This window comes from Budorcas taxicolor, chromosome 2, assembly GCF_023091745.1.
Source record: "Budorcas taxicolor isolate Tak-1 chromosome 2, Takin1.1, whole genome shotgun sequence".
NCBI classification, from domain to species: Eukaryota; Metazoa; Chordata; class Mammalia; order Artiodactyla; family Bovidae; genus Budorcas; species Budorcas taxicolor.
The window spans coordinates 3,954,799-3,982,542 of record NC_068911.1 but is presented as its reverse complement, the minus strand read 5'-3'; the positions used below and the strand labels follow the sequence as shown (position 1 = coordinate 3,982,542).

The 27,744-nt window shown below is 60.4% G+C and overlaps 1 protein-coding gene across 1 annotated transcript; it reads right to left on the bottom strand.

The window, feature by feature from the left end:
• Positions 1-36: 36 nt before the first annotated feature.
• SLC29A4 (solute carrier family 29 member 4) lies at positions 37-11,724 on the bottom strand. The gene is made up of 10 exons (XM_052635788.1): positions 11,451-11,724; positions 8,323-8,448; positions 7,923-8,036; positions 7,338-7,466; positions 4,789-4,863; positions 3,148-3,395; positions 2,328-2,463; positions 2,036-2,223; positions 1,150-1,390; positions 37-179 (listed from the first exon to the last, which is right to left on the bottom strand). The coding sequence occupies exons 1-10, from the start codon at positions 11,722-11,724 to the stop codon at positions 37-39; spliced, it is 1,674 nt and encodes a 557-aa protein (XP_052491748.1).
• Positions 11,725-27,744: the final 16,020 nt, after the last annotated feature.

Sequence of the window (27,744 nt, the reverse complement as noted above, 5' to 3'; positions counted from 1 at the left end):
ATGGGGGGAGTCCCGGCGGCCCTTCCCGGGTGGGGCTCAGAGGCCGGCCGGGAAGGAGGCGTTGGCGGCGGAGGGGCGCAGGCAGCTCCGGTGGGCGTCCCTCGTGAGGCTGTAGGTGCAGTAGGCCACGGCCGAGCCCAGCGTCAGCCCCGTCATGTAGGACACGGTCATGGTGTTCCCTGCGGGCAGGACCGGGCCTCAGCGGGTGGGGGGCCAGAGCCCGCGCTGGAGCCGAAGCCCTGCTCCTCAGGGGGTGATTTGGTGACCACGGCCAGCTCCTGCCGCCCAAGGGCTGCCCCACCTTGACGGAATGTGCTGGGCAGCCCAGCCTGGCCTGCACCTCCTCTCCAGCCTCCCACCTTGTCAAGGATGACCTGGAGTGTCCACCGGGCTTCCCACAGGTACCCTGACCAGAACCCACCTCCAGTGCCCCTTCCCCACTCAGCCCCCTCTCTGTCTCACTTGACAACCGTCCAGCCTTCCTGCCCTTGGAAACAGGCCCAAACTTGGGAGTCCTTCTTGACCACACCCCCGCCCCCTTCTCATGCTCCATCTCCCAGTCAGTCAGCTGGCCCTGCAGGCCCTACAGTCAAAACAGATCCCAGAACCAGCGCTTCCTTCCAGGCTCCCCCCACCTCTTCCCGCCACGTCCCTGGCCCCCGGGGGCCTTTGCACATACTAGTCCCGCCACTTCCTTTGCACCTTCACGTGGCTGGCCCCTCACGCCTTCCTCCAGGGCTCTGTTCAAGCCGCCTCCCCAGTGATGCCTTGCCAGACTGCCCTGCTTCCACCGTGAGGCCCGACCCCGACTCCTCCGTCCCATCACTGCTTTGCGTTCCTCCAGCACAGCGCATCTTTGTGTGCTCTGTCGGCTCTCACGGTCAACCCATCAGCACAGGGACTGCGTCTATCGTCGCTGTGTCCCTGGAGCCTAGGACAGTGCCTGCCTCGAGGCAGGGGCTCACGGAGCCGTCATGGGACAGATGAGGAAGGGGGCTGACGAACGTCCCAGCCTACGCGCTGCGAGCTGACTCGTCGCTGGGACCCAAACACAACTGCTTGCGGTGTGGCCTTGACTTCTACCGGCCTGGGTTTCCCTGCCTGGCGGTGGACAGTCTCACAGGAAGTGGGCCGAGGGGGGCGCCTTACCTGCCAGCTCCCGCTGCTTGGGGCCCACTTTGCCCGCCGCCAGGATCATGGGCACGCTGCCAAAGTAGCCATTGCTGATGCCCATGAGGAGGGAGAGGACGCAGGGCCAGGCCGGGTGGCGGAGGGCGGGTGTGCCGCTGGGATAGACGCAGAGGATGAAGAGGGGGATGAAGACCACGCGGAGGCAGGAGCAGGCCAGCAGGTGGGTGCCCCGCCAGTCCATGGGCAGCGCCGCCAGGATCTGCAGGGAGACGGACCTGTGGGCCCCAGTCTCTGCCCTCGCCTCTCCAGACCCACTCCTGTCCCTGGACGCTCCCGGCTCAGGCCGTGTCCCTGTCCTTTCCCATTTTTGCCTCCAGAAACCAACCAAACCCCTCACTATGGCGACACACAGGCCTTGCGGTGTGCTCAGTGTGCTCAGCACCCAGCTAAACACGAGTCGTGTCCTGGCGTCAGTTCTCACAGCGCCCTCACCAGGTGAGCTCGTGACCCCGTTTGAGAAACAAGGACACAGCAGCCCAAGGAGTCAGGCCCACCTGTATCACTTTGCAGGAAGCAGCGGCAGCTGGACCCGCTACCTAAGCTTGGCTCAGAGTTTCTCAGACCTCCCCGCTGTGTGACTGCGGGCAGATGGCTCTCCCTCTCTGAGCCTTGTGTTCCTCTAGAAAAGCCCAATGACAGGCTAGCCAGTTCTGGGTGCTCCTGCCCCCTTGCGTGTGTCCACACCTGTGCTACCAGAGACCCCTCACCAGTGAGCCCGGGGCCAGTGCCACCTGCCCCTCCTCTTGCCCCTGGTCTGGTCCATGGCTTGCTCCCACCCTCCCCACCCGGAGCCACGTGCATCTTCAACTGGGGGCACCCTCCCCTCCCCCGGGGCGGCGCCCACCTTGCCCACGAAGTCAGAGAGGTTGAACACTGCCATCAGGAGGATGGGCAGCCACTCGCCCAGGATGCAGTGGCGGATCTCAGACTCGAGACCCGGGAACAGGCACAGCGTGATGAAGTAGGTCACGGCGATGGAGAGCATGTCCGCCCAGATGATGCGGGCCACCACGTAGCGATGCAGGAGCAGGGCTGTTGGCGGCCGGCGGGGTTAGAGGGCGTTGAGTCCAGGAGCACCCGCCGGAGCAGCCGCCCCGCCCCGCGCGCAGACCCGACACCGGGCCCGGCCCGCCCACCTCGGAAGGAGGGCCAGCTGCGCCTGATCCTTGGCCGAGGCACGTCGAAGCGCGTGTAGGCGCACCCGCCCGTCACCTCGTGGGCCGGGCTGTCCTTCGGGGACCCGCCGTTGGCCAGCGCTGGGCCCTGGTGCTCCTGGAGGGAGGACGGAAGGGGGACGGGATTTGCGTGCGGGTCCCCGCCTCCGAGCCTCTGGGTCTGTGCTCCCCTCCACCCCCCACGCCCTTCCGGCCGCACGGGTCAGGTCCCAGCCCAGAGCCATCTGGGGAACCTCCCTGACCATCAGGGGGGCCTCCAGTGGGCCGGTCTCTGGCTCACTGTTGTGTCCCCAGCCCAGGGCCCAGTGAGGGCGACTCGCGGGAACAACTCCTTTGAGAACATTCTGGCTCCCCTTGCCCTGCCCTCCTCCTGGGCGGCTCCCCGGCTCCCCTGTGCCTAGCCCCCACACCTGCCATCCCTGGGCCCTCTACGGGCTAGGCGGCCCTGCCGCCACCAGAGCGCGCCCCAGCCCCCAGGACGGCTCTGCACGGACCTCAGGCCGCAGGTGTGGTCCACATCACAGCCGGCGTGGGCGGGGTGGGGTGGGGGGAAGTGTTAGGGCCTCAGGGGTGGGCTGTCATAGCCAGAGGGGGCTCAGGACCCAGACATGTGTGCCGCCGGGGACTGGAACCGTGGTCCACGTGAGGAAGGAGGGCCCGTGAGAAAGGGCCTCAGGCCACAGAAGGAGTTGGAGCTTGAGACGACAGCGGGAGGGGAGCCGCGGCTGGGACAGGGTGGCGGCCGTGCCCGGAGCCCCCAGACCCCGACCTTGCGACTTACAAAGTGCACGTCCTCGGCGGCCACGTCGTGGTGCACGCGGTAGCCGGCCCTGCGGCTCGGGCGGCAGTGGCGGGGCCGCGCCGTGTGGTAGAGCACGAAGCGGCTGCCCCGCACCAGCAGGTGCAGCAGGAAGCAGAGCAGCTCCAGGCCCGCGGAGACCAGGAAGAAGATGAGCGTGCCGGCCCGCTCGTCCGGCAGCAGCAGCTTGGTGAGGATGCGGCTCAGCGAGACCATCACTCCCGCCGTGCCTGCGGAGGAGGGGCCGTGACACCCGCCCGGCCCCGCCCCCGCCCTCCCGCCCGGCCCCGCCCCCGCCCTCCCGCCCGGCCCCGCCCCCGCCCTCCCGCCCGGCCCCGCCCCCGCCCTCCCGCCCGGCCCCGCCCCCGCCCTCCCGCCCGGCCCCGCCCCCGCCCTCCCGCCCGGCCCCGCCCTCCCGCCCGGCCCCGGCCCCGCCCTCCCGCCCGGCCCCGCCCCCGCCCTCCCGCCCGGCCCCGCCCCCGCCCTCCCGCCCGGCCCCGCCCCCGCCCTCCCGCCCGGCCCCGGCCCCGCCCGGCCCGGCCCGGCCCCGCCCGGCCCCGCCCGGCCCCCGCCCCGCCGCCCGGCCCCGCCCTCCCGCTCGGCCCCGCCCCACAAGCTAAACCGCAGCCCTAAGACTTGCCCACAGGATGCATCCACGCAGACCGCCCCTCCCCAGCCCGCCGCCTGCTCACACCCTCTCCCGCCCGACTGGAAGCATAGATGGAGTGCCTGCTGTGTGCCTAGTACCGCCCCGCCCTGAGGACACAGTGGGGACGGTGCACACAGGCCCTTTCCTTATGAGGCTGGAGGGGAGAGACCCCAAGGTCGCATAGAAGAACACCAGGATTTGGGGGTACAGATGGGGGAAGAGGGCAGGGCGAGCATCCCTGGCAGGGGGCTGGCATGAGCTCTGCGTGTTTCTATTTGAGGAGCTGAAAGGAAGTTGTGGGCTTGGAACCAGGTGGGTGGGGAGTCACAGCAGGCCAGGTACCTTCCTGGGGGCCCCTGCTGCTTGGGGCTGGGTGGAGGGTGGAGCTGCAGCTGTGCGGAAGGGGGGCACCGCATGAGGGGGTCAGCTGCCTGGACCGGGGGCTGGAGAGAAGGGCTCAGCCGGAGGGCAGGCAGGCAGGCCCACACAACTTGCAGAAGCATGGGGTGCTGAGTAACTTTCAGGTTTGAGTGTGGGGGTGCAGTTCACTGAGGCCCTGGGAAATGACACGGTGGGCTTGGGGTAGTGAGTCTGAGATGCCAAGCGGCGGTGGCTCACGGGTCTGGGGCTACGAGGAGAGCCTGGTGCTGAGGGACGGCACTTGACATCACGTGTGTGGATGGGCTGACCCCACACACGCACACACACATGCACACACAGACACAAAGCGCATGCCTCACACAGGCGCTCCGAGAAACTCTAGACCCACCTCTGCCTCACGTCCCGGAGGACCGCACACCAAGGAGGCCATGCCCGTCACAGCCACATTCCTCGTCTGGGAGCCCCGCTCCTGCTTCCAGCCAGGCGTCCCTGCCCCATGTGCCCAGGGCTCCTGAGCCCCACCTCAGTCCCAGGGAGAGGGTCTCAGAGCCCAGAAAGCCCAGCGCCCACTCCTGGGGTCTGCAGATACTCACTCTCCCCTGTCATCACCCCCTGCGTGTACCTCTTGGGCAGCATCCCTGTGTACCCGTAGAAGCTGGATTGCTGCACTTGAGAGAGAGAGAAAGCGGTCACCATGAGACACCACTTATCCCCTGTTCAGAAGTTCAAGAACACTTGTATTGGCAGGGGCAGGGAAAGGACATGAACACCGCTGGGGGCAGAGGGATGTGGCCCAGCCACTGTGCAGGGTGGCGGGAACAGCACTGCCTGCCTTCCGTGTCCCCACCCTGGGCGAGCCAGGCTCCCCCACCTCCTCTGATCACTGAAAGCCAAGCAGAAATGACACACATCACTCCGGGACCAGGCAGGAAAAGCCCACCTGGCCTTCCAGTCTTTTTTTCTTCCCCTCAGGGGCAGCTACAGACAAGGCCACGTGTTACAAATGGAGCGCCACCGTCAGTACCAGCGAGTGTGGAAGGTCCCCCAGGGACAGGCTGGATGTGTAGCAAGAGTCAGGAGTAAGACTGGCTCTGCGAAGCCACTGAGATTTCTGGGCTCATTTGTTACCAAGCATAACCTCTCTCATCCTGACCAATAAGACACAAGTGCAGGGACTTCCCTGGTGGTCCAGTGGCTAAGACTCCACGCTCCCAATCCAGGGGGCCTGGGTTCAATTCCTGGTCAGGGAACTATTAAGAGAACCCACCCACCACAACTAAGACCCGGTGCAAGCAAGTATATATATATTTGAAGACAGAACTGCAGCAGCCTCTGGGGATGATAAAGCCACCCTGGCTCACACCCTACAGTCTAATGACTCCACGTCTAGAAGGAAGCCCCGGAGCAGGACTGGCAACCTAGGATCTCGTGGTTGTCACCAGGATTTTTTTAAAAATAGAGCAGACCTGTGTACAAAACCTGGATTGAGAATATGATTTCACAAAGCCTTGATTCCATTTATAAACACACACACACACACACACACACGTTTGCTGAGTCATAATGTGAAATGCATTTCTTCATGGAAGTCGTGATCAACAAAACTACTGGCCTGGACCTTTGCAAACATTGCTGCCGTAAAAGAGGAAGACTGAAGGCCACTTGGATTAAAGACCAGTAATGCAGCACGTGGTCCTGGGCCAGAAAGACAAAACTTATAGAGGACATTATAGGGACAGCCTGTGAAATCTGAACATGGGTTATAGATTCGATGACAGTGTGGTGTCAGTGTGCAGTGTCCTGATTTGGGCAATTGTAGGCACGGTTCTAGGGGAAACGTCTTAGGTTTACTGTTACTATAGTGAAACACCCTGAACTGTTAGTATTATGGCAAAAAGTGTGATGACGTCTGGAGTAACTCCTGAATGGTTTAAAGAGAAAACGTTCATTATTTTACATTTATATATATGTACGGTGATTGCAGCCATGAAATTAAAAGACTCTTACTCCTTGGAAGGAAAGTTATGACCAACCTAGATAGCATATTCAAAAGCAGAGACACTACTTTGCCAACAAAGGTCTGTCTAGTCAAGGCTATGGTTTTTCCAGTGGTCATGTATGGATGTGAGAGAGTTGGACTGTGAAGAAAGCTGAGCGCCGAAGAATTGATGCTTTGGAACTGTGGTGTTGGAGAAGACTCTTTAAGAGTCCCTTGGACTGCAAGGAGATCCAACCAGTCCATTCTAAAGATCACTCCTGGGTGTTCTTTGGAAGGACTGATGCTAAAGCTGAAACTCCAATACTTTGGCCACCTCACGCGAAGAGTTGACTCACTGGAAAAGACCCTGATGCTGGGAGGGATTGGGGGCAGGAGGAGAAGGGGACGACAGAGGATGAGATGGCTGGATGGCATCACCGACTCGATGGACGTGAGTTTGGGTAAACTCTGGGAGTTGGTGATGGACTGGGAGGCCTGGCGTGCTGCAATTCATGGGGTTGCAAAGAGTTGGACACGACTCAGCGACTGAACTGAACTGAACGGGGAAATTTATACATAACAGCTACTTTAGAAGTGGGGAGAGACAGAGAAAGCCAGAGAAGGAAAGAAAGCATTTGTGGCAAAATATTAACGACTGGTGAATCGAGGCGATAGTGAAGGGCAGGGAAGCCTGGCCTGCTGCCCTCAACGGGATCGCAAAGAGTTGGACGTGACTTAGCAACTGAACAACAATAAGGTGAAAGGTATATGCGAACTCGTTATATTATTCTTGCAACTTTTCACAAGTGTGAAATAGTTTCAAAATAAAAAGCTTTTTTTAAAAAAAAATTGGAAAGCTACTGCCCAAGAGAAACACTGACACGGAAATATATGCCTGAGAGTTTGTGAAGCACAGCTGATGCCTGAGAAAACCAGGGAGGTGCCTTAATGCCCACATAAGACTTGGGCGTGTGGACATGTGCGCGGCACGGGTGCTCCGACACTGCGTGCCCAGCGCACACAGCCCTGTGAGTGTGCAGTGTGTGATGTGTGAAAGTGGACACACCCGTGTGCATGTGAACACACACCAGCCCTGAGCCTGGCTCACCCTGTATAACACTCCCCCAGCACACAACTCAACCCACCTCAGCCCCCTGGCCCTACCTGTGCAGCCGAAGGCCACGGTGCCCACAGCGGCCAAGTTGATGGCGTAAGCCTGGTCCCTAGAGAAGAGCTGCAGCCAAACGTCGCAGATGCTGATAAAGAGGAGGGGGCCCAGGGCTAAGAGGTAACCTGGGTGGGGAGAGGCCAGAGCGAAGAGCAGTGAGCAGTGGGCTGGGGGAGCCCCCTCACCCCCACACAGGGCCAGGTCTGAGTGCTCTCTCTCTGCTGTTCCCCTTAGGACTGCGAGGGCAGGACATCTTAGAGCTCTCAGAGGGGCACCTGGAAGACTTCCTGGAGGAGGCGCCTTTTGAGCTGGACTTTGAAGCTGAATGTTACCATGGAGACAAATGGTAGAGAAAAAGCAAGGGAGAGCAAGGGCCCCAGAACACATGTGGGGCACACAGCAGCCTCCCCAGGTACGGGCATCATGCCAGCATGCGCTGCACCCCACGAGCCCAACCTGGTTTTCCTTTCCTAGGAGGAGGCGCACCCATCTGACTGACAAGGAGAGTGAGGCGCAGGGAATGGAGGGGCGCGTGGTGGCCAGAGGGGAGGCTGGGAGCCGGTGGGCAGCGGGCAGCGTACCCGCGGTGATCCTCGTGTGCAAGCTCAGTCTCTCCACCAGCGCGTTGTTCAGGAGCACGGCCACCAGCGCCACCAGGATGTAGGTGAGGCTCATGTCAAACACAATCGAGGTTCCTGCGGGCGGTGGGGGGCGCTGGGGGGGCAGCCGGGGCTCAAAGGAGCCCCGCCCACTGCACCTGCCCCCACAGAGCACTGCTTCCTCCCTCTGCCCCAAAGGGGCTAACGGCCCAGAGAGGGCGAGGGGCTGCCCTGGGGTCACACAGCAAGCAATTCACAGCCGAGCTAGAGTTTGAAGACAATGGGCCCCCAGAGCAGGGTGCTGCCTGAGGGTTTCTGGAGGCAGCAGGCCCGAGCCGAGCGAGCAGGGCAGCGGGGACGGCAGGGCGCAGCTGGGGCCCACCTGGGTACTTGTGATGCAGGTAGTCCACGTCGGTGATGAAGCTGTTGTAGGGCAGCAGGAAGCCCACGCCAGCCAGCAGCATCGCGAAGTAGATGGCGTGGTAGCGGTCGTCAGGCACCGGCTCCTCTGCCAACAAACCCAGACTTCGGGCGAGAGGCGGACAGGCCCGTGCGTGGCAGTGGCCACCAGGCTGGGCTGCAGGCCGCCGCCACGGGCACGGTGAACCACGCCACCCCCCTCTGTGACCAGCACAGCCGTAGCCACTCAGTGTCACCGAACGCAGATGCGGCATCCCACCATCTGGTGTCCCTGCCACCGAAGCCGCCACCGTGACCGCCATCAGCATGGCCACGCCTGCCGCATTCAGCCCCTGAAGCCACGCCGACGGTGGGCACTCTCCATCCCTGTGGCCGCGGCCGCCCACACCCCTGCCAGCACGGCCAGTATCGAAAGTCACAAAACACTGTGGCTGCTGCCACCATCGGACCACCACCACCACCACCACTGTACCGTGGTCCCTCCTCACCCGGGCGGCAGTCGCCATGGCTCTCCATCCCAGGGCCGAGGCTGGCAGAGCCAGCTGTGCATCACGGCTGCTGGCATCACCTCACAGCCACTAGAGCCAGGGCCACGGTCACCGGGCCACTGTCCACCCTCACGGCCGCTGTCGCCAGAGTCATCACCATCGCAGCCACCAGATCCACAACCACCCACGCCAGGCCAGAGCAGCCCTCACCACGCCACCGCCCAGCACCAAGAGGCCACCACCTCCCGACCCCCGCCGCCTCCGCGACCCCCCGCCGCCTCCGCGACCCCCGCCACCTCCGCGAACCCCGCCGCCACCGTGACCCACGCCGCCACCGTGACCCTCTCCGCCTCTGTGACCCTCTCCACCTCCGTGACCCCGCTGCCTCCACGACCCCCACCGCCACCTCCGCGACCCCCGCTGCCTCCACGACCCCCACCGCCGCCGGCACCAAGAGGCTACCGCCTCCGCGACTCTGACCGCTGCCACGACCCCCACCACCTCCGCAACCCCAACCGCCTCCACGACCCTGACCGCCTCCACGACCCTCTCCGCCTCCGTGACCCTCCCGACCCCCCTGACCCTCACCACCGTCTCCGCGACCCTCTCCGCCTCCGTAACCCTCATCATCGTGGCCGCCGAAGCGCCTAGCTGGACAGAATGCTGAAATGGCTTTTTGCGGACTCAGGACAGGGCCAGCTGGGTGTCAAGAACTAGTGGGGCTGAGACAGTGTTCTCTGGGAGGCTGTCTACACTCTAAGTCCGTGTCCAATATATGGGGCTGGCTCTCCTAGAGTTAGTGTTCTCATACCCACGAACCACGGTGGAAGTTAGAGCAGGCGGAATCACTACAACCTGCAGAGGTCCCCTAACTAGTGATATTGATGCTGTCAAACTGCAGTGCTGGAAAGAGTTTTGAGAGCCCCTTGGACTGCAAGGAGATCAAACCAGCCAATCCTAAAGGAAATCAGTCCTGAATATTCATTGGAAGGACTGACGCGGAAGCTGAAGCTCCAATCCTTTGGCAATCTGATGCAAAGAGCTGACTCACTGGAAAAGACCCTGATGTTGGGAAAGATTGAGGGAAGGAAGAGAAGGCGGCGACAGAGGATGAGACGGTTGGATGGTATCACTGACTTGATGGACATGAGTTTGAGCAGACTCTGAGAGATGATGAAAGACAGGGAAACCTGGTGTGCTGAAGTCCATGGGGTCGCAAAGAGCCGGACACGACTGAGGGACTGAACAACAGCAGAACGCTCGCTCCCCACCCCATGTCTCCAGGCTCCACTGGCGCAGGGGGCTTCCTTCTAAAGGGCGGGATGGCTCCACCCCAAGACACAGTGATCCTGCAGAGGACAGAACTGCTGTGCCCACTGGGGGCAGGGGGGCTGATCCTGACCGTCCGGGACATCCGGGTGCTCCCAGATGTGTGGGTCTGGAAGACGGGAGATTCCTTACGGCCTCTCTCAGGATGTCCACTCTACGTGATACAGTCCATGGAAAACGACACCAACCCAAGTCTAGCAGGACTGCTAGCGCTCCAGAGCCTTCAGGAAAAGAGCCCTGACTGGCTAAGGTGCTGCTGGAGGGCACAGGGAATACGGGGTGGGGGGTGGGAGAAAGGAGTTATAAATACCGGCTACAGTCGTGTGACTAGGCAGACAGGACTGGCTGCTCAGGCATTTCTTCCTCATTCTGATCTGAGCACGTGTGTGTATGCGTGTTAGGGCTTCCCTGGTGGCACAGACGGTAAAGCACCCGCCTGCAACGTGGGAGACCTGGGTTCGATTCCTGGGTCGGGAAGATCCCCTGGAGAAGAGAATGGCTGCCCACTCCAGTGTTCGTGCCTGGAGAATTCCATGGACAGAGGAGCCTGGCAGGCTACAGTAGTCAAATGCTCTTATTTTATTCACTTTCTCACCCCTGTATCATCCAACATAAGGTGTGCTCGTAACAGTTAACTCTGCATCTCAGTATTTAAGTTTCGGGGAGCAAAGAAAAGGTGTGAACATCAACGCACCAGGACTTTGCAGCCTCTGGGGAAAGGGTTAGTGTGTTTTCATGACTTGCCTAAGGTCCCTGAGCAGACAAAGAGACGGGAGCTCTTTGGAACCCAAATCTGCTTGCCTCCAGACCCGCATGCTGCCCACTCTGCAAGTCTGCCTATTCCCTCCACCGAGGGAACCCGAGGCTCAGAGAGGTTGAGGTCTTTGCCCTAGGACACACATTCAGGGAGTAAACAGGCTCCTGGCATCTCACATCAGTCTTTTTGGGTACTTCGCTGAAGTGAAGCAAGGCTGGCTCTGGCTAATGAACGTGGCCAACACAACATACGTCGCCTGCAGACAGAAGTCTGCACACGGGTCAGTGCACCTGCCCCCGTGGAAGCCCACATTAAGACGGAGGCTTCCCTGAACACGCCTGGACACACGGCGCTGGTGAAGGCACCGGGACCGTGGGCTCCTTTGTCACTGCAGCAGGTCTAATCCATCCAGACCAGTGCGCCCCCGGGCTCAGTGACCCCCCCCCACCGAGGCTCCCCATCCCAGGAAGGCTCGGGAGGACTCCCAAGGCCGACCCTCCGCTGCCCCTCACTCACCAGAGTCCGTGAAAATCGGGATGCTCCTGGTCCTACCACCCTGGGCCTGGGTGGCCCCGGCCGCCGCTTCCTCCAGGTGGCCACTGTCGAAGCTGAAGCTCATCACCACGCTCCCGTGCGGCGTGCTCGCCATGCTGGCCTCCCGGGGGCGCTGGCTACCCACCGAGTCCCTGGTGGCTGCTCTGCAGAGAAAGCAAAGGAGGCCGGATGGGGAGCCCAGGAGAGGACCACTGCCCCACTGCCCTGCTGCCAGGCCCGCGCCCCCCAGGGCCATCTGTCCTCTCTATTCATCTCTTTTTTTTTTTCTCTCTCTCTTTCCTTTTTTTGCCATGCCACATGGCTTATGTGATCTTAGCTCCCCGCCCAGGGACTGAACCTGGGCCCTCAGTACTGAAACTGCAGAGTCCTTATCCCGCCCATCTTGAAACAGTGTGCTGGACGCAAACCTAAGCGGACACGTGATGTCACGTAACTTGTGTCTTAAGATGCTCCCCGGCTGCAGCAGGGAACAAGACTGGAGGACTGCATGAGGGCGGCGGCGGCGGCGGGTACGGTTGAGAGGGAAACAGATGCGGTGGGGGGGGAGGGGTGGTTCGAGCACTCTGTGTGCCAGTGCGGCGCTCGTGTGTACCATGAACCACTGCCTTCTGGGAGGAGGTTCCAACATCCACTCATTTGATAGCTGATGAAAATGAACGTTCCTGGGTGAACAGCTCCTCTGTCCCGCCACCCCAGTCTCACAGGCAGCTGTGGGGCCAGCCCCGTGGGGTGGCGGGAAGCCCTTCCTCTCTGGCTCTTGCCTCAGTTCAAATCTGTATCTTTGGAGGAAAGGAGCTAACTGATCCTCAATGGACGTTGTTGTTCAGCCGCTCAGTCGAGTCCGACTCTTTGTGACCCCATGGACTGCAGCATGCCAGGCTCCCCTGTCCTTCACCATCTCCCAGAGTTTGTTCAAACTCATGTCCATCACATCAGTGATGCCAGCCAACCATCTCATCCTCTGTCGCCCCCTTTTCCTCCCGCCTTCAATCTTTCCCAGCATCAGGATCTTTTCCAATCAGTCGGTTCTTCCCATCAGGTGGCCAAAGGGTTGAAGTTTCAGCTTCAGCATCAGTCCTTCCAAAGAATATTCAAGACTCATTTCCTTTAGGATGGACTGGTTTGAACTCCTTGCTGTCCAAGGGACTCTCAAGAGTCTTCTCCAGCACCATTGGAGAAGTTCGGTGTCTAGCTTTTTTCCCTAAAATACTGACCAGTTTGTTTTTGTAACAACCTTTAATCATTTATCTGATTGTGAAGAGGATACACACTCATTGTAGGGAACCGGAGACAGAGATGGGATGTGGCAGCATTGGGCACTGAGTGTGGCGCCCCTACTTCCTGATTCCCTCCCCCATGGGTCAGGGCACCCACAGAAGCAGCGGGGAGAGGGACCGCTCCCCGAGGGACCCCATGTGCCCACGGCTGCTCTGACTCTCTCTGAGCTTGGCCCATAGCCACGCCCATCCCCGCCTCTGCCTGGTTCATCTCCTTTCCTCCAGCAGCCCCGCCTGCCTACCTGCTCCCCAGCCTCCGGTGGGCTCCCCCCGCTTCTTTGCTCCCCATAGAGAGTTTTAGCTGGGGTCTCAGAGTCTGGAGCCTTCTTTGCTTCCAGGTGGGGCTTGGGGAAATTCTGTCCCTGCCGGCTGGAGGCTGACCGGCAGATGGGCACCCAGGAGCAATGTGTGTTGGGGGACCCGGGAAGCCAGGCGTGACCCCCCTCCAGGCTCAGCCCTGGACCTCCTGCCACATCCGGAGCTGGGGAGCCGAACAGGACTCAGGATGGAGCTCAGTCTGGGAGTGAAAGGCTGTGGCTCTGGGCAGGGTCTTGCCCTGGAGGCTTGGACACCCTGGGTCCCCCAGCCACCCAGCCTCCCAGGTGGGCCCAGGACAGGGTCTGCAACGACAAGCACCTCTCCCTCCAGCCTTGGAGGATGTCCGCTTCCGACGCCCTGGCCTGTGTTCCTGAGACAGACGTGGCGCCCGGGACACGCCCGGCCTCTGTGCTGAGGTTTCAGCCTGGCCGAGAAGCCACACCACCCGGGAGGCGGACGTGCTCCGCATGGAGCCAGGAGGCCACCCCACTGCTCCCAGACGCTCTGCAGGCGAGACGGGCAGCCGCCACTCACATTGCCTGGGCCACTGTGCCCTTGTGCTCCTCCAGGCCCCCTCCTGGGAGGTGCTCAGTGGCTCCAGGACCCCCGATATGACCTCTCATGTTGGCAGGGCAAGGGGGGTTGGCTGGAGGGGGCTGCCCCTCCCTCTCCTGGGCTGCAAGTCTCCAAGCCGTCCCCCCAGACCCCCCCCATACCCAGCTCCACCCCACACAGGCAGGCCTGAGCCTAGCTCTTCCCCCGGCCCCTCCTCCTTGGGTCCCGCTTTAAACTTTATGGACAGGCACAGGGGCACAGGGGTCTTCTCCACACCCCAGCAGACCTGAAGGCCCCCACTTCGCAGAAAGAGAGGCTGAGGCACAGAGAGCCAGGTCCAGGGGCCACACAGCGTGTTCTGGAGCCCTGCCAGGCCGACAGCCTTTGGCTCCCCCCATTTCAGAGGCAACTGAGTTCTAACTGTGCCCCCAGGGCACTGTGAAGGCTCTGGGTGTGTGAACCCCAAGGCCAGGCCGACCCCCCTCAGGGGCTGCGCTCCAGCCAGAGGGCACAGGGAGCCTGGGATCTGCTTGGAAAGCCAGCCGGCTAGTCTCCCTGGGGCCTCAGGCTCCTGTGAGCCCCTGGCCCTGGCTAGCTGGACGCCCTTGCCTGGCCCTGGACCCAGACCCCCTATCTGAGCCAGCCTGTGAGTTCTCTACTGCTCTTTCCACAGCCAAGCCTTCCAGACTGGCCCAAAGTCCTCCCTGGTGGTTCTGCCCACAGGAAAGTGGGTTTCCAGGCCCTCGGGCCACCCCCTACCTGGAGCAGAGTAGGAGGCTGGCGCAAATGCATTGGCCAACCGGCCACAGGCGCCAGCCGGTCCGGGGTGCCTGGCCCCGCCCCTGGCCCCTGGCCTTGGTGCTGCAGTGCCCCCAGCCCCGGCTCCCTCGGCGAGACCAGCCCCACAGCAACGCAGTCGCTTCGCAGGCCGGCGCTCCTGGGCGAAGGACAGACGGTAGGACCCCTGGGAGGTGACCTCTGGGCGCAGGCCCCACCTCTTTCAGCCGCTCTCCTAAGAGCTGGGAGGGGGCGGGCAGGGGTAGGGGCGCGGTAGGGCAGAGGAACTTCCAGGGAGGAACTTCAGCTGGAAGGATGCTGGGATGTGCCCGGGGAGGACGTGGCGCCCGGCCGGGCAGGGCCTGGAGCCGCCGGCCACTCTCCGCTTCCCGGGTCTGGGTCCTGCGCTCCTAGAGGGGCTGGTGGCGGGTTGGCCCGGTCCGGAGGCTGGACAGGGTGCGCGTGGGAGCCCGCTCATCCCGGGATGAGGTGGGAGGATGAGGGTCCCGGGGTGCCCGGGGTGCCCGGGGTCCGCGCCCCTGGACTCGGCGGCCGGAGCCGGCGCGGAGTGGGGGGGAAGCACGGAGCCGGGCCGCGCGCGCCTCAGACAAAGGCTCCGACAGGTCCCTGCGTCCCGGCCGGCCCGCGCCCAGCCCGCCGCCCTCGCGATGGCCGCTTACCTCGGTCCGGTCCGGTCTGGGGGTGGGGGGGGTCCTCGGGGAGCCCGGCCCCGCCCGCGCCCGACGCCCCCGCGCCGGGACCCCTGGGCGCCCGCGCCCCAGCCCGCTGCGTCCCGCTCCCCGCACCCCGCCTCGGGCCCGGCGCGGCCGGCGTCCTCCGCGGGTCCCGGTCCGCCGCCCCCGGGTCGGCGGCGAGCGCGTCCGGGGGGCGCAGCGGCCGCGGCGAGCACAGCGGGGGACCCCGCGCTCCGCCCCGGCCCGCCCCCCGCACGGAGCCCCGCCCCTTCCCCTCCTCCCTCCCCCACGCCCTCCGAGCCCGCGGGGAGGAGGAGGGGCGGAGACTGAGGTCTGGGGGCACCCCCGCCCCGGCGACCTCGGGGTGACCTGCGGCTGATCTAGCTACCACTGCCCGTGCCCACCTCCCTGCCTGGGTGCCCAGGCCCACTCCGCTCCCCATCCCCTCTTCCCCCTTCACCACCCCAACTTGGGTCCCTCACGTGGGAGGCCTGTGGTGCTTGAAGAGTGGGTGGGACAGGTCACCCGGTGACCAGATTCAAGTTTTGAAGGATGAGTAGGAGTCCGCGAGCAGGAGGCCCTGTGCATTCCAAGCAGGTCTAGGGCTTCTGCAGCCTCCGTCCCCACTCCTGCCCTGGGGTCCTCCTGCTCGCTTGCTTGGGATCAGGCGCTGCGGAGGCGGCTTCCCATCTCGGAGCCTCAGTTTCCTCCCAGGTGGATGGACTTACAACCCCCCCAGGGCTGTTGGTCTCTGTGCGCACCTCTCTGGGAGCCTCGGTTTGCTCATTTGTGACCTGGGAGGAGCCCAGCATGCCGGGAGAAGGGAGGGAAAATTCCTTGTCAGGAGAGGCGTCCAACCTCAAGGGGAGGAGAGGTGGGAGGTGGATGAACCTGCCCGTGGGAAGCCCTCCACTCAGGGCTGAGCCCCCCAGGAGGGATCCACACAGGTGCCTGGCAGAGACCATGCCAAGTTCCTACCTGGATGCCATTCCCTCACTCCCCACCAGACTAGCCTCTCCTCCTGTCTGGTGACCCACCTCTGGTGAGCAGAGGGTGGGCTGGGAGACAGGGCCAGTTGTTCAAAGTCGTTAATCTCAGAGTTAATGAGCCTGGTGTCTCCCAGGGCTCTCGAGCTTTGAAAGGGCCAATGCAGGAGGCCCTGGTGGAGCTGCCCTGGTGCAAGGAAAAATTATTTGGTGCCTGTGAGACATTGTTCCAGGTGCAGGGAACCCATCAGGGTCCCTGCCTCCATGGGGTTTCACAGGCAATAAGCAGGTGCAATCATTTCTGGAAGCTCCAAATGCCTGGAAGACAGAGAGACAGTGGTGGGGGAGACAGCGGCATGTGCCTACGGGGGTGGGTGGGCGTTATTGTCTAGAGGTCAGTGAAGGCCGCTCTGAGAAGGTGACACTGGGTGGGAGAGACTTGCCTCTGGGGGGAAGGTTTGCGGGAAGGGTGCTCTGGGCAGAGGGAACAGCCAGTGCACAGCCCGAGGCCAGAAAACCTCATTCTATTCAAGAACAGAAAGAAGGTCAGTGTACCTGGAACAGAGAAAGTGAGAAGCCACTCCGGGGGGGAAGAAGAGGGGCAGAGGGCAGAAACCAGCCTGAGGGGGGGTTCTGTTGGAGCCCCTGGCGTGTCTTATTTCTTTATTTTGGCCACACTGAGCCGCATGTGGGATCTTAGTTCCTGATCAGGTATCAAACCCATATCCCCTGCAGTGGAAGCAAGGAGTCCTAACCGCGGGACTGCCAGGAAAGTCCCTGGAGTGTTTTAGTCGGAGAAGGTTTTTAAGCCTAGATTCCTGGGGTAGGGGTGTGTGAATTGGAACAATCCTCCCAGAAAGTAAATTGCCTTTAAAAAGATGCCTTTGATTTGGAAAATCTAGCCTAAGGAAATAATTCTAAAAATACAGAAAAGGCTTTCTAAACAAAAACATTCGCCATAATAGCCAGACATTGCAAATAGTCTTGTTATCCAAGAAGAGAAGATAAAGATTATTCATCATGGAGAAGACAGATGACATGATTGTTACATTTGAAAACAAGACAAGAAAACTAGTGGAATAATTTGTCACCACTAGGATGTACCGTTTAGTGTGGAAACTGGCCATGTGAAAGCAAGTGACATATAAACAGGAAGTGGGAAGAAATACAAAAGATACTTGGCACTTTGTGGCCCAGATTAGAAAAACTGGATAAAATGATTTTCTGGGAAAATAAAAATGAGCAGACAAGCTGCCATCAAATGAGAAATCAGATCTAAATAGAACATTTACTGGAGAAGAAATAGAGAATTTTGTTAAAGAACTATGTCTTCTCTGCTCCCAAACCCCAGGTGTGGGCAGTTTCACAAAATTACGGAATTCCACCCAACTTTTAAAGAAAGGAGAGCCACAGTGCGACGTCATCCTTTCAGAGCACAGGAGAAAAGAAAGAGCCTGGTGAACCTGAAGAACACGGTTCTCTAAGAAAATAATAGGCGAGCCTCACCTGTGAATATCAGCATAACACCGTAATAAAATATTACCAAATAGCGATTGCTTCTGAGAAAGGAGATGGTGGGGGGCGGGATCAGAGAAAGAACACTGATTTTTTTACTGTCCCCTCTTGTACACTGAATTTTTCACATTATTTGGACAAGCCCGATACACGGTTTGCACACAGTATATGTATTCTGCATAGAGGACAGACTAGAAGGAGACGCAGCAGAATGTTAAACCGTAGTCGCCACTGAATGTGGGGACTGGAGAGGCATCACCATCTTTATATTCCTGACTTTGTTTTTGGTTAGGCTGCAGGGCATGCAGGATCTTAGTTCCCTGACCAGGTTCCCTGTGGGTGGAACCCTGGAGTCCTAACCACTGGCTCTTCAGGAAAGTCCCCTGCCTTTTCTATTTGCTAAGAGAAGTTTCAGTTTGCTAAGACAGGGGAGAGACTTCAGGGTTTAGATGAGGGCCAAGGTCTGGGAGGTTGACTGATGTTGCTCGTGTCCAGAGGACCTTAGCAGGAGCTGGTGATATTGTGGGGGTGGTCAGGGCTGTGTTGTGGGGGCTCCAGTGGGCCTGGGAGAGGCGGATGCATTTGAATAGGGCTCGGGATTGAGTGGGGCCAGGCCACTCCCACAGCTTGCCATATCAGGACCCTTCCTCAGGGTCAGTCCAGCCACAAGCTCCGTAGGGCTCATGTGAAGCCCACACACACCTCCTGTCTACGCCACTGGCCTCTGGAGGGTGTTTGTTACGCGGCATGGCTGTGGCTGTGATAACTGATACACTGGCTCGCGCTGCGCCCTCTGCCCTGCTCTTGAATGCCTCCTTGCTGTGCACCATGCCGTGGGTCTCATGCCCAAGGACCTTGCTTCACCCTCTGAGGAAGATAGGAAGACTTCATTTCCCCCACGGGGACCCCCAGCCCTCAGCAGCTGGCGAGAGCTCAGCCTCCCTGCTGAGTGGCCTGAGGCCACGCACCGCCCCTCTCTGTGTCTCACCTGGAAAAGGAGAACTGGAAGGACGATTGTGAGGAGTGAAATACCCAACACGCTGCACCAGGGAGGGGGCACCGACACTTGCTGAGACCTCAGTGCACACTCACAGACCTCCTTCCCCCTCCCCGCCAGCTGCCCTGTGCCGGGGACCCCTGAGCCATCTCCATCCTACCCGCGGGCAGACTGAGGCCCAGAGAGGCCCCCAGCCATCGGGTCAGAGCCGAGTCTTTGGCTGTGCCTCCTGAGGGTTCGGGGGTGAGTGGCAGGACCCAGGAAAGTGTTCTCTGTGGGGGTGCCAGGCTGGGTGAGCCCCAGGGCCTGGCCCGCTGTCACTGCCGACGACACCCCAGCCTCGCTGACGGCAGCAAAGACCCTGCTCGTCGATGCCTGTCCTCCCATCCCTGTGAGTAGCCTTCCCTTGGAGAAACGCCATCTGCCAGGCTGAAAAACGCAGCCAATTAAGGCCTCCTGGAACAAGCAGGTGACGGGCTGTGGCAGGGGCTGAGGGAGGGGCCGCCGTCACCCCTGTGCTGTCACCCAGGCTCGTGAAGGCGCGAGTTGGCGCAGGGAGAGGCCGGGGTGGGGTCTGCTTCATGCCCCAGAGTGACCAGCAGCTGCCACCGCTGGGGACCAAGGCCCCTGCCCGGCCTGCGCTCGACAAGCGCTGGGAGCTGCTCTCAGCGGCCTCGAGAGCTCCTTGCAAAGTCACCTGTCAGGGGAATGCTACCAGGGCCTCCTCCCTGGTCTCCTGGCCTCCCCCACTGTGCCCTCCGACCCAGCTCGCGAGACGGACAGAGCGAGCTTCCTGAAAGCTGACCTGCTCGTACTGACTCTCCCAGGATCCCTCAGGGTCTGCAGGGGTAACACCCAGAGCCCACCCTGTAACCTTCCCCACACGTCACGAATGGGTGGGAAGGTGGGTAGGCTAGTGGGCTCTGTCCCAGAAGCAGAGATTTGGCTCAGCTGCTCAGCCCAGTCTGATATAAAAAAAAAATGCTGTGGGCTTCCTATGTATCAAATTGTAATCCGTTCCACTATTAATAGGTAAAAGCCACACCCACATATCTCTCAGTGCTAGGCTGAGGAACAAGGTCCCCACCATTTTTAGAAGCTCTCTAGTCTAACAGAGAAAGTCTGAGGTGCCTGCTTTTAGGATTCTTAGAAGCTTTTTCATCTAACTGAGAACATCTCAAGCCGCTACCTTAAATATTTAGGTCTTAGTTGAGACATACAGTATCTTTGATCTCAGTGGCAGCATGTATGATCTAGTTCCCTGACTAGGGATCGAACTGGGGCCCTCTGCCTTGGGAGTACCGAGTCTCAGCCACTGAACCACCAGGGAAGTCCCCTTAAATATTTCTTAACCACATCGTTTACCCCTGACAATGGTACTTTGAGATTTTGCTTGACCCAAGACCGTGTTTTGTTGGCAATACTCTACATTTGATCTTTCCCTAGGGTGATGGCTTTCCTGGAGGCTCTTGGGTTTGTTCCTGCTGGTGGCCTATCTAACCAACCCTCCAGGTGGGTGCCCTTGTGCATGAATCTCGGGGGACGCACTTTGGGCCCAAGGTGGATGTTTTAGAATAACTCCCACCTTTGCAGTGACAACAGCTACCAAGCCTGCCCACTCACTGTCCATCCCTTCCCAGGGAGTAGGTGCCTCCTAGACCACCATGGCCCCCCAGTGGGACTCCGTGTTGCGGGGATGTGCTCAACCCAAAGACCAGCAGGTGTATTGGGGTATTTTCCTGTCCCCTCCGGCTACAGAGTGGGCTTGGTTTTTTTGGAGGGAGGGACGGACTCAAGGTAATCTCAAAAATAAATGTCCACAAAAAGGCAGATACACATTTTATGCATAATAGTAGAAAACTGCGAACAGTCCGGGGCCTTGCAAGGGAAGATGGTTAAATAGGCTGTGGTCCAGCCCTACCATGGGCTCCTACTCAGGAATGAAAAGGGGCACGCTGCTGCTCCCCCCAGTAACCGGATGACATCAGGAGCAGTTATGCTGAATGGAAAAGACAGACACAGGAAAGATAGGTGCAGAGCTCCGTCGTGTGGCTCCATTCACATGAAATTCTAGAATAGACAAGATGAATGCCCAGTGATCCAGTCGAGGCTTACCCTTGGGGAGGGGGAGGCATCAGGGTGAGCCATGCTCTCTATTTTGATAGAGATTTGGCTACTCCAACATGTCCATCTGTCAAAACTCAGCAAATGTTCACTTTAGATTCGTGCCTTCCACTGTTGGTAAATTTTGTCTGAAAAATCCCCAAATATTGACCTCTAGCTACCGCTCTGCAGGTGTGGGGGCGAAGTGTCCCGGTGTCTGCAGTTGGCTTTGGACTGCGTTGAAGGAAGGTGGGTTGCTGGGTGGAGAGGGGGTGGAGAGTTGTACTCTCAGAAATAGAGTGGGGTCCAGGCAGGCTCCTCTGGGGGGCCGCTGGGGGGCCCCAGCATGATTCTTCCGCCTCTTCCTTATGTTGAGAATATTTTCAGTGATGCACTGGGATGCCGGCGGGGGAGGAGAAGGGGCCCCCCCCCGTGGTGCGCCCCGCCACGCCCCTTCCCCACCCCGCCCCACCCCTGCCAGGGCTCTTCCAGTCCATCTGCTTCCCGCAGAGCCCAAACCTAATTTATTTTCAACTTATTAACTTAAAGCCCATTAGAATCTTCCCATTGACTGGGACATGCAGCCAAGAGTCAGGCAGAGACCGGTGAGAAGGGCTGGGGAGGGAGAGGCAGACAGAAGGTCCCCCAGACAGAGGCTGGGCGCTGACCCGGGCCCACCAGCTGCCATGCTGGGCAGGGCCAGGCCTCCACAGACGGCGGAGGGGCGAGGGTCTCCCCCCGGGGCACCTCCCCTCTCACCTCCTCTAATTTGTGCAGGGGCCCGGGAGCCCCCTTTGAGAGCTGGGGAAGCCAGTGGGGCAGTGGGGAGGTGGGGGTGAGGGAACAGGGTGTCTTTGCACAGTCATGCCATACACGAGCCGGATTCCACGCTCACAGTGACCCCAGGACATGGGTGGTGTCGGTCACCTCAGGGCAGGCCCCGGCACCAGGCTTCTGACCTGGGCAGAAAGGCCCCCTGGGCTGGCCGGGACCCCCCGCCCGAGCCTTGCAGGCTGGGACGCGCGCCTTCAGCTCATCCCTGGCTGTGCTCTGCCTTTGAGCATCGTGGTGTCAACTTAGAGAAAATGAGACCCAACCCTCTGGGCTAAAAAGGCAACTTGAATAAATAAACCCCCAGGATTCTCTCCTAGGAGGGCAGGGATGGCGTGTGTGGTGGTGAGCAGGACAGGGTTGGCGGGGTCGGGGGAGGTTGGCACTGATAGCACTAGGAGCCGGTCCTGGGCCAAGGTCATTGCTCAGATCCTCACAGTGAGTCTAGGAGGGGAGGGGCCTGGCTCAGCGAGGCCAGTTGCCTTGCTCAAGTCACACAGCAAGGCCAGGCAGATGCTGTCCCTTCTCAGCCACCCCTGTCTGTCCTGGGTGGGGGCACACTGCTCCCCAGAGCCCCCCCAGACCCCTGGGGTTGGAGATCAGAGGGAGGCGCCCTGGGGGCCAGGCTTCCGGGACCAGGGCCCCAAGCCATCAGTGGCATCTTGGGGTCCGCCCCTCAGGACACCTCAGGCCAGGCAGTGAGCAGGCATAAAGGCTCCCTGGGGCCCTGCTGGAGGCTGGCCAGGGCGGCAGCAGCTGCTGGCCAGGCTCCAGGAGCTTTTAGCTGGAAGAGCTCTTCATTACAGCCACTGAGGACGGTGGGGGATGGAAGCCTTGGCGGACCCTGGGCTGGCTGCTGCACCCCAAGCTCTGATCTCTGCCTCCTGCAGCTCTGAGCCACTCGCCATGACGCTCCCGCCCACCCCCCAGCTCCTCCCTTGAGGTCCCAGCCACACCCAATTTCCTGAGGCTTCCCCTCCCCCAACAACAAGGCGACTCTTTGCCCAAGCTTTTGCCCACCTAGTTCCCTCCACCCCCGTCCACACAACCCTCCCCATCCCGCCAACTGCTATCCACCCACAAAGGCTCAGCACCACTGTTCCTTGCGCCCGGAGCCTCCCCCTGGCTTGGGCATATTGGGGGTGACCCTGGGCACTCACTGGGGATCACTGGACCCTCATGGCCTCTGAAGGAGGCTTGAGGACTCCCGAGTATACAGATGGGGGTGAGGCCCAGGGGAGGGAAGGCGTTTGCCCAGGGTCGAACATTTGCCCAAGCTGAGACGCCTCAAGGAGTCAGCCCGTCTCTGAGCCTCGGGGCTGGGTTTGGAGAAGGTCTCGGTCAGTAAAAGGGTCTGGATGAACCAGCTACCACTGGGGTTGGGGACAGAGTGACACTGGACCCTGGGGCCACCAAGCTGACCCCAGAGGAAGGCAGGCAGGGCGACCAGACTCCCGGATCCTCGGATTCCTGGAGCACCCGTGATGGCTTGCATCCGGGTCCCTTGCCATCAACACGCCCATTTCACAGATCAGATGAGGAAACATGTGCCACAGGCTGGCCCAAGTTTTCCCAGCCAGGCTCTGGGGAGTGGCAGGAAAATGGCCCTGAATGGCCAACGCTCCTGGCCACGCCTGGACCACACCTGGCCCACGCCTGGCCTTACCTGGGGCTTACCTGGGACTTTGCTGTGCTCTCTCTGAGGCCTCTCCCCCGTGGAGTCAGAATTTGCTCGTCAGACACGCGGCGCGAAGGAGCCTTTGTACTCTCTATTTACAAGAGGAGCCTTGTGAGCAAATTAGCAGGGTAACCAGGGAAATGTTTGGCTTCCGTGGGTGGGAGTTGGAGCCATCTGTTCCCATGTGCTGAGAAAACACCCGAGCAGTCAGTCTCCGGGGCTTCCGTACCCAGCAGAGCCGTGCAGGGTGCCCTGGGGCCCTGCAGGCTGCTGCGCCCCCACCCTCTCAGGACCTGCCCCGGTAACGTTGAGGGGGGCCCATCCAGCCTTGGCACTCCTGAAGGCTTCCTGCCTGCCTCGCTCGTCCTCGCCGTGTAGACGGGCCCCTCCCCGGCAGGGGGAGGCTGCCAGCCACGAGGACAGAGTCGGCCTCCCCGGCACCAGACTTTGGGGTTGGATTTGCCACTGCACTCATTTGTTCCCGAGCTGAAAATAGCTTTATTGTCTCCTCTGATTATAAAGATGGTAATTCACTGATCCAGAAAAGTCAACCAAGCAAGGTACACCTCTCCTTGGATGGATGGATTATCCATCCAGGAGAGCATCTGTCTAGACCGCTCTCTAAGCAGTGTTGGAGGGGGCGGGGGTCCCTGTAAGGGGGGTGAGGTCATTGACTAGGATGTTTCAGAGATGGCAATAGAGATGGGGATGCAGACAGAGAGAGGGAGGGACTTATCAATACCCGCCTCATCCCCGGACAGTTTCGCTGCTTGTTAAGATCCCCAGAGACCGTGGCCTGCGGCACGCGGCGCCCCGCCATGCCTTGTCATTGCCCCTGCTCGGGAGAGCAGAGAGGCTAGATTTGAGCTTTTGTGTGTATGCGTGCTAAGTCGTTCAGTCGTGTCCAACTCTTTGCGACCCCCTGGACTGTAGCCCACCGGGCTCCTCTGTCCATGGGATTCTCCAGGCGGGAATCCTGGGGTGGGTCGCCATGCCCTCCTCCAGGGGATCTTCCCGACCCAGGGATCGAACCTGTGTCTCATGTCTCCTGTACTGGCAGGCAGATTCTTTACCTCTGAGCCACCTGTGAAGCCTGGGTTTGAGCCTTGCCATCAGACAAATCTGGGTTTGACCTGAGTCTTCCACCTCCCAGCCGTGGGACCTGTGACATTCCTTAGCCTTGCTGAGCTGAGCTCTGTGCCCCGTCTGTAAAATGGGCTGGCAGCAGTATCTGTGTCACCGCAGCTAACTGCGCTAGTCACCTGTGACGGCCGTCAAGCCTGCCACTGGGGCTCTTGACCATGATCTGCAGAACCAACAATAAAACAACAGATTGCACGAAGCCGGCGCCAGGTGAGCAGGACTCCTTGGTGAGGCTGGGCTGTCCCTCCCGGGGCAGACTTGTGTCCAAGTCTGTCCAAGTCCAGTTCGTTTCCCTGGGGCTGCTTTGTTGAGGGTAACAGCTTCAGCGCAGAGGGCTTGTGACAGCTGACCAGTGTCTGGCGTGGTCTGGTGGTGGCAGATACCCCTCCCCCTGGGCAATTGGAGAATATTCAGCCTGCAGGGTGGGGGGACCACAGCCAGGGCAGACTGAAGCTGGGGGTCCCCCTCCCCTTGCGGTGCAGCAGGTGGGGAGAGGAGCCGCTGGGGCTCTCAGAGCACGTAGGGGGTGTGGGCTGGGCTGCGGGGTCTCCACCAGGGGCGCGCATCTGCATCTGTGGGCGTGGTTGGCATCTGGGGCCAGGCGGTCCCTCAGGCAGGGGACGAGGCTGGAGGTGGTCCTTGGAGGGCAATGGGCACAGTCCTCCATACCCCCACCCCCTACCCCACCAATAACTTAGTGAGGGAAACTTCTAGGTTGCACACTCCAGCTTCCCAGCGCCGTGCTGGAGGTGCTCCTGGCAGCTCTGCAAGCCGACAATTACCTTCTTAGGAAATTCTGCTCGACGGTTGTTGAACTCAGCCATTGTTAAAAATTAATTAAACGGTGCTGAAGCTGAAGCGCCAATACTTCGGCCACCTGATGAGAAGAGCTGACTCACTGGGAAAAAGCCCTGATGCTGGGAAAGATTGAGGGCAGGAGGAGAAGGGGGTGACAGAGGATGAAATGGTTGGATGGCATCACTGACTCGATGGACTTGAGTTTGAGTAAACCCCGGGTAATGGTGAAGGACAGGGAAGCCTGGCGTGCTGCAGTCCATGGTGTCACAAAGAGTCGGACATGACTGAGCAAGGGAACAACAACCATCAAGGCACCACACCCTCGGGGCTTCCCAGGGGCTCGGTGGTAAAGAATCCACCTGCCAGCGCAGGAGACGCCAGAGACGGCTCGGTGGTAAGGAATCCACCTGCCAGTGCAGGAGATGCCAGAGACGGCTCGGTGGTAAAGAATCCACCTGCTAGCGCAGGAGACGCCAGAGGCGTGGGTGCGATCTCTGGGTTGGGAAGATCCTCTGGAGGAGAGAACGGCAACCCACTCTGTATTCTTGCCTGGAGAATCTCATGGACAGAGAAGCCTGGCGGGCTGCACCCTGTGGGGTCTCAAAAGAGTCAGACACAACTTAGCGACCGCACAGCAACAACAGCAAGCTTCTGAGACCATGTCCACTATATCTGGACGGCGGGAACGTCCAGGTGGGTTACCGCATTGCTCTTGCCGACTCTTTTCCATGACGGCGTGTGGGTGCCCTGAAATCGGCCCAGGCGGGTGCGTTGGCAGAGGCTACAGGTCAGGGCTTGTCACCCCAGAGAGCCAGTTGTTAAGGTGTCCCAGCACACCGCTCTTTCCCTCCCACCCCCACCCCACGTCTAGGGTCTTACAGTCCTCTCCTCTGAGGGTCCCTCAACACATCCCTGACTCCTGAGCCCTGGACTCCAGCCCGGGGTCCCCTCTCCATCCGTCTCCTTGGCCCCTGGCCACTGCTCTGCACCCCCGTCTCTTCTGCCTGTGGCGTCCCTCCCAGCATAAAGCTGACTGTGCTACTCATGGCTCCAGAGCCTTCTATGGCTCCCACCTGCCCTCAGGACAAACCCAAGCTCCTTAGCCAGGCTCTCGAGGTCCTTAGGGCTGGCCGCCACCAGCTCCATCCACCTCACTCTTCACTCCCAGATTCTGCCAGGCGGACACTGCCAAGGAGAACCTCTCCTAAGCTCCGGTCAGGGACCCCTGACCCAGGCCACTCCCTGGCTCCCCCTGTCTGAGCAGTCCTAGGCCCCTGATGATCGGCCGCATGGATGGTGTGTGGACCCTGAGACCTGGGGGGGACCCAGGGGACCCCTGCGTGTGTGTGCACACAGCCTGCGATGCCTGGTTTCACACACGTGTCGTGTTTCACCCGCTGGGGTTGGCCAGGATCAGGGTCCAGAGGTTGGAGGTCAACACAGTGCCACCTGCCCACCCACATCCTGGCAGGGAGCTCCACTCATACCTGGCCTTCCAGGTCCTTACGAAGTTGGAGACGTCTGCCTTACGCTGGCTCTGTTTCCCCTAGTTGACCCCTGCCTCAGTCCCTGCACATTGAGGAGCAGGTCTGACTGGGAATTACGGACTCCACACCTTCTTTCGTGGGTTCCCAGCCCAGAACGCCTTGTCCTTGGGGAAGGCTTGGTGGGCTCAGAACACCTCTGCTGTTTGTGGTGGCTCTTATTATGGGCGGTAGCATCCTTAGGCCCAGGGGTGTTTGCGGCAGGGCCTCTATCCTCCAGGGGCTGGTGCCAGCTCCCAGAAGCAAGTGCTGGGGGAGGGCGGTGTTTTGTCCCTGGAAGGAGCTTATCTTGGCTGAATTCTCCTAACCCTCTTGGAGGATTAAGGAACTCAATGCACGTAGGTCCCCTGATAATGCGTTTAAGGACTTAATAGGATTCAGGCTTTCCCAGAGAAAGCCCAGACTTGTCCTTGACTCTCTGGGTGACCTTGATCTGTGTCTCCATTCATCCGCCTGTAAAGGAAGGGGTCGATGGTGGTCTGCAGGCCCTGAAATGTTGGGGGTGGGCTGGGGTTGCCACAGTGTGTGTTGGTTCAGAGAGCTTCCCCGTCCCACTGCCCCTGGTCACACAGCAGGGGGCCGGTCACAGACAGCACCCACTGGAGCACGGTGGTTGGGTGGGGACGGGCATATGGCCTGAGTCTGGCCCACCAGAGCCTTCCTCGGGACAGACAATAGATGTCTGCTGTGCATTTGTGTCCTAGAGCCGCTGTGACCAAGTACTACAGTTCGGGCAGCTTAAACAACAAAGCTTGTGATCTCACACTTCTGGAGGCTGAGTCCAAGATCAAGGTGTCAGCAGGGTCAGTCTCCCCTGAGACCTCTCTCCTTGGCTGCCCACGGCTGTCTTCTCCCTGGGTCCTCACCGGGTCATGCTTCCGTGTGTCTGCCCTAACCTCCTCCTTCTCGAAGGATCTCTCTCCTGATGGCCCACTTTCACGACCTCATGTGTGTGAGTGCTCAGTTGCTCAGTCCTGTCCAACTCTTTGCATCCCCATGGACTGTGGCCCGCCAGGCTCCTCTGTCCGTGGGATTTCC

Excerpts from the sequence above, each read along its gene's own strand:
- SLC29A4 (XM_052635788.1), bottom strand. The coding sequence starts at position 11,724 with ATGGCCCTGGGGGGCGCGGGCCTGGCAGCAGGGCAGTGGGGCAGTGGT. Across the intron at positions 3,396-4,788 it reads GGGGGTGATGACAGGGGAGA|GCACGGCGGGAGTGATGGTC; the intron begins GTGAGTATCTGC and ends CCTCCTCCGCAG. Across the intron at positions 2,464-3,147 it reads CCGCCGAGGACGTGCACTTT|GAGCACCAGGGCCCAGCGCT; the intron begins GTAAGTCGCAAG and ends TCCTCCCTCCAG.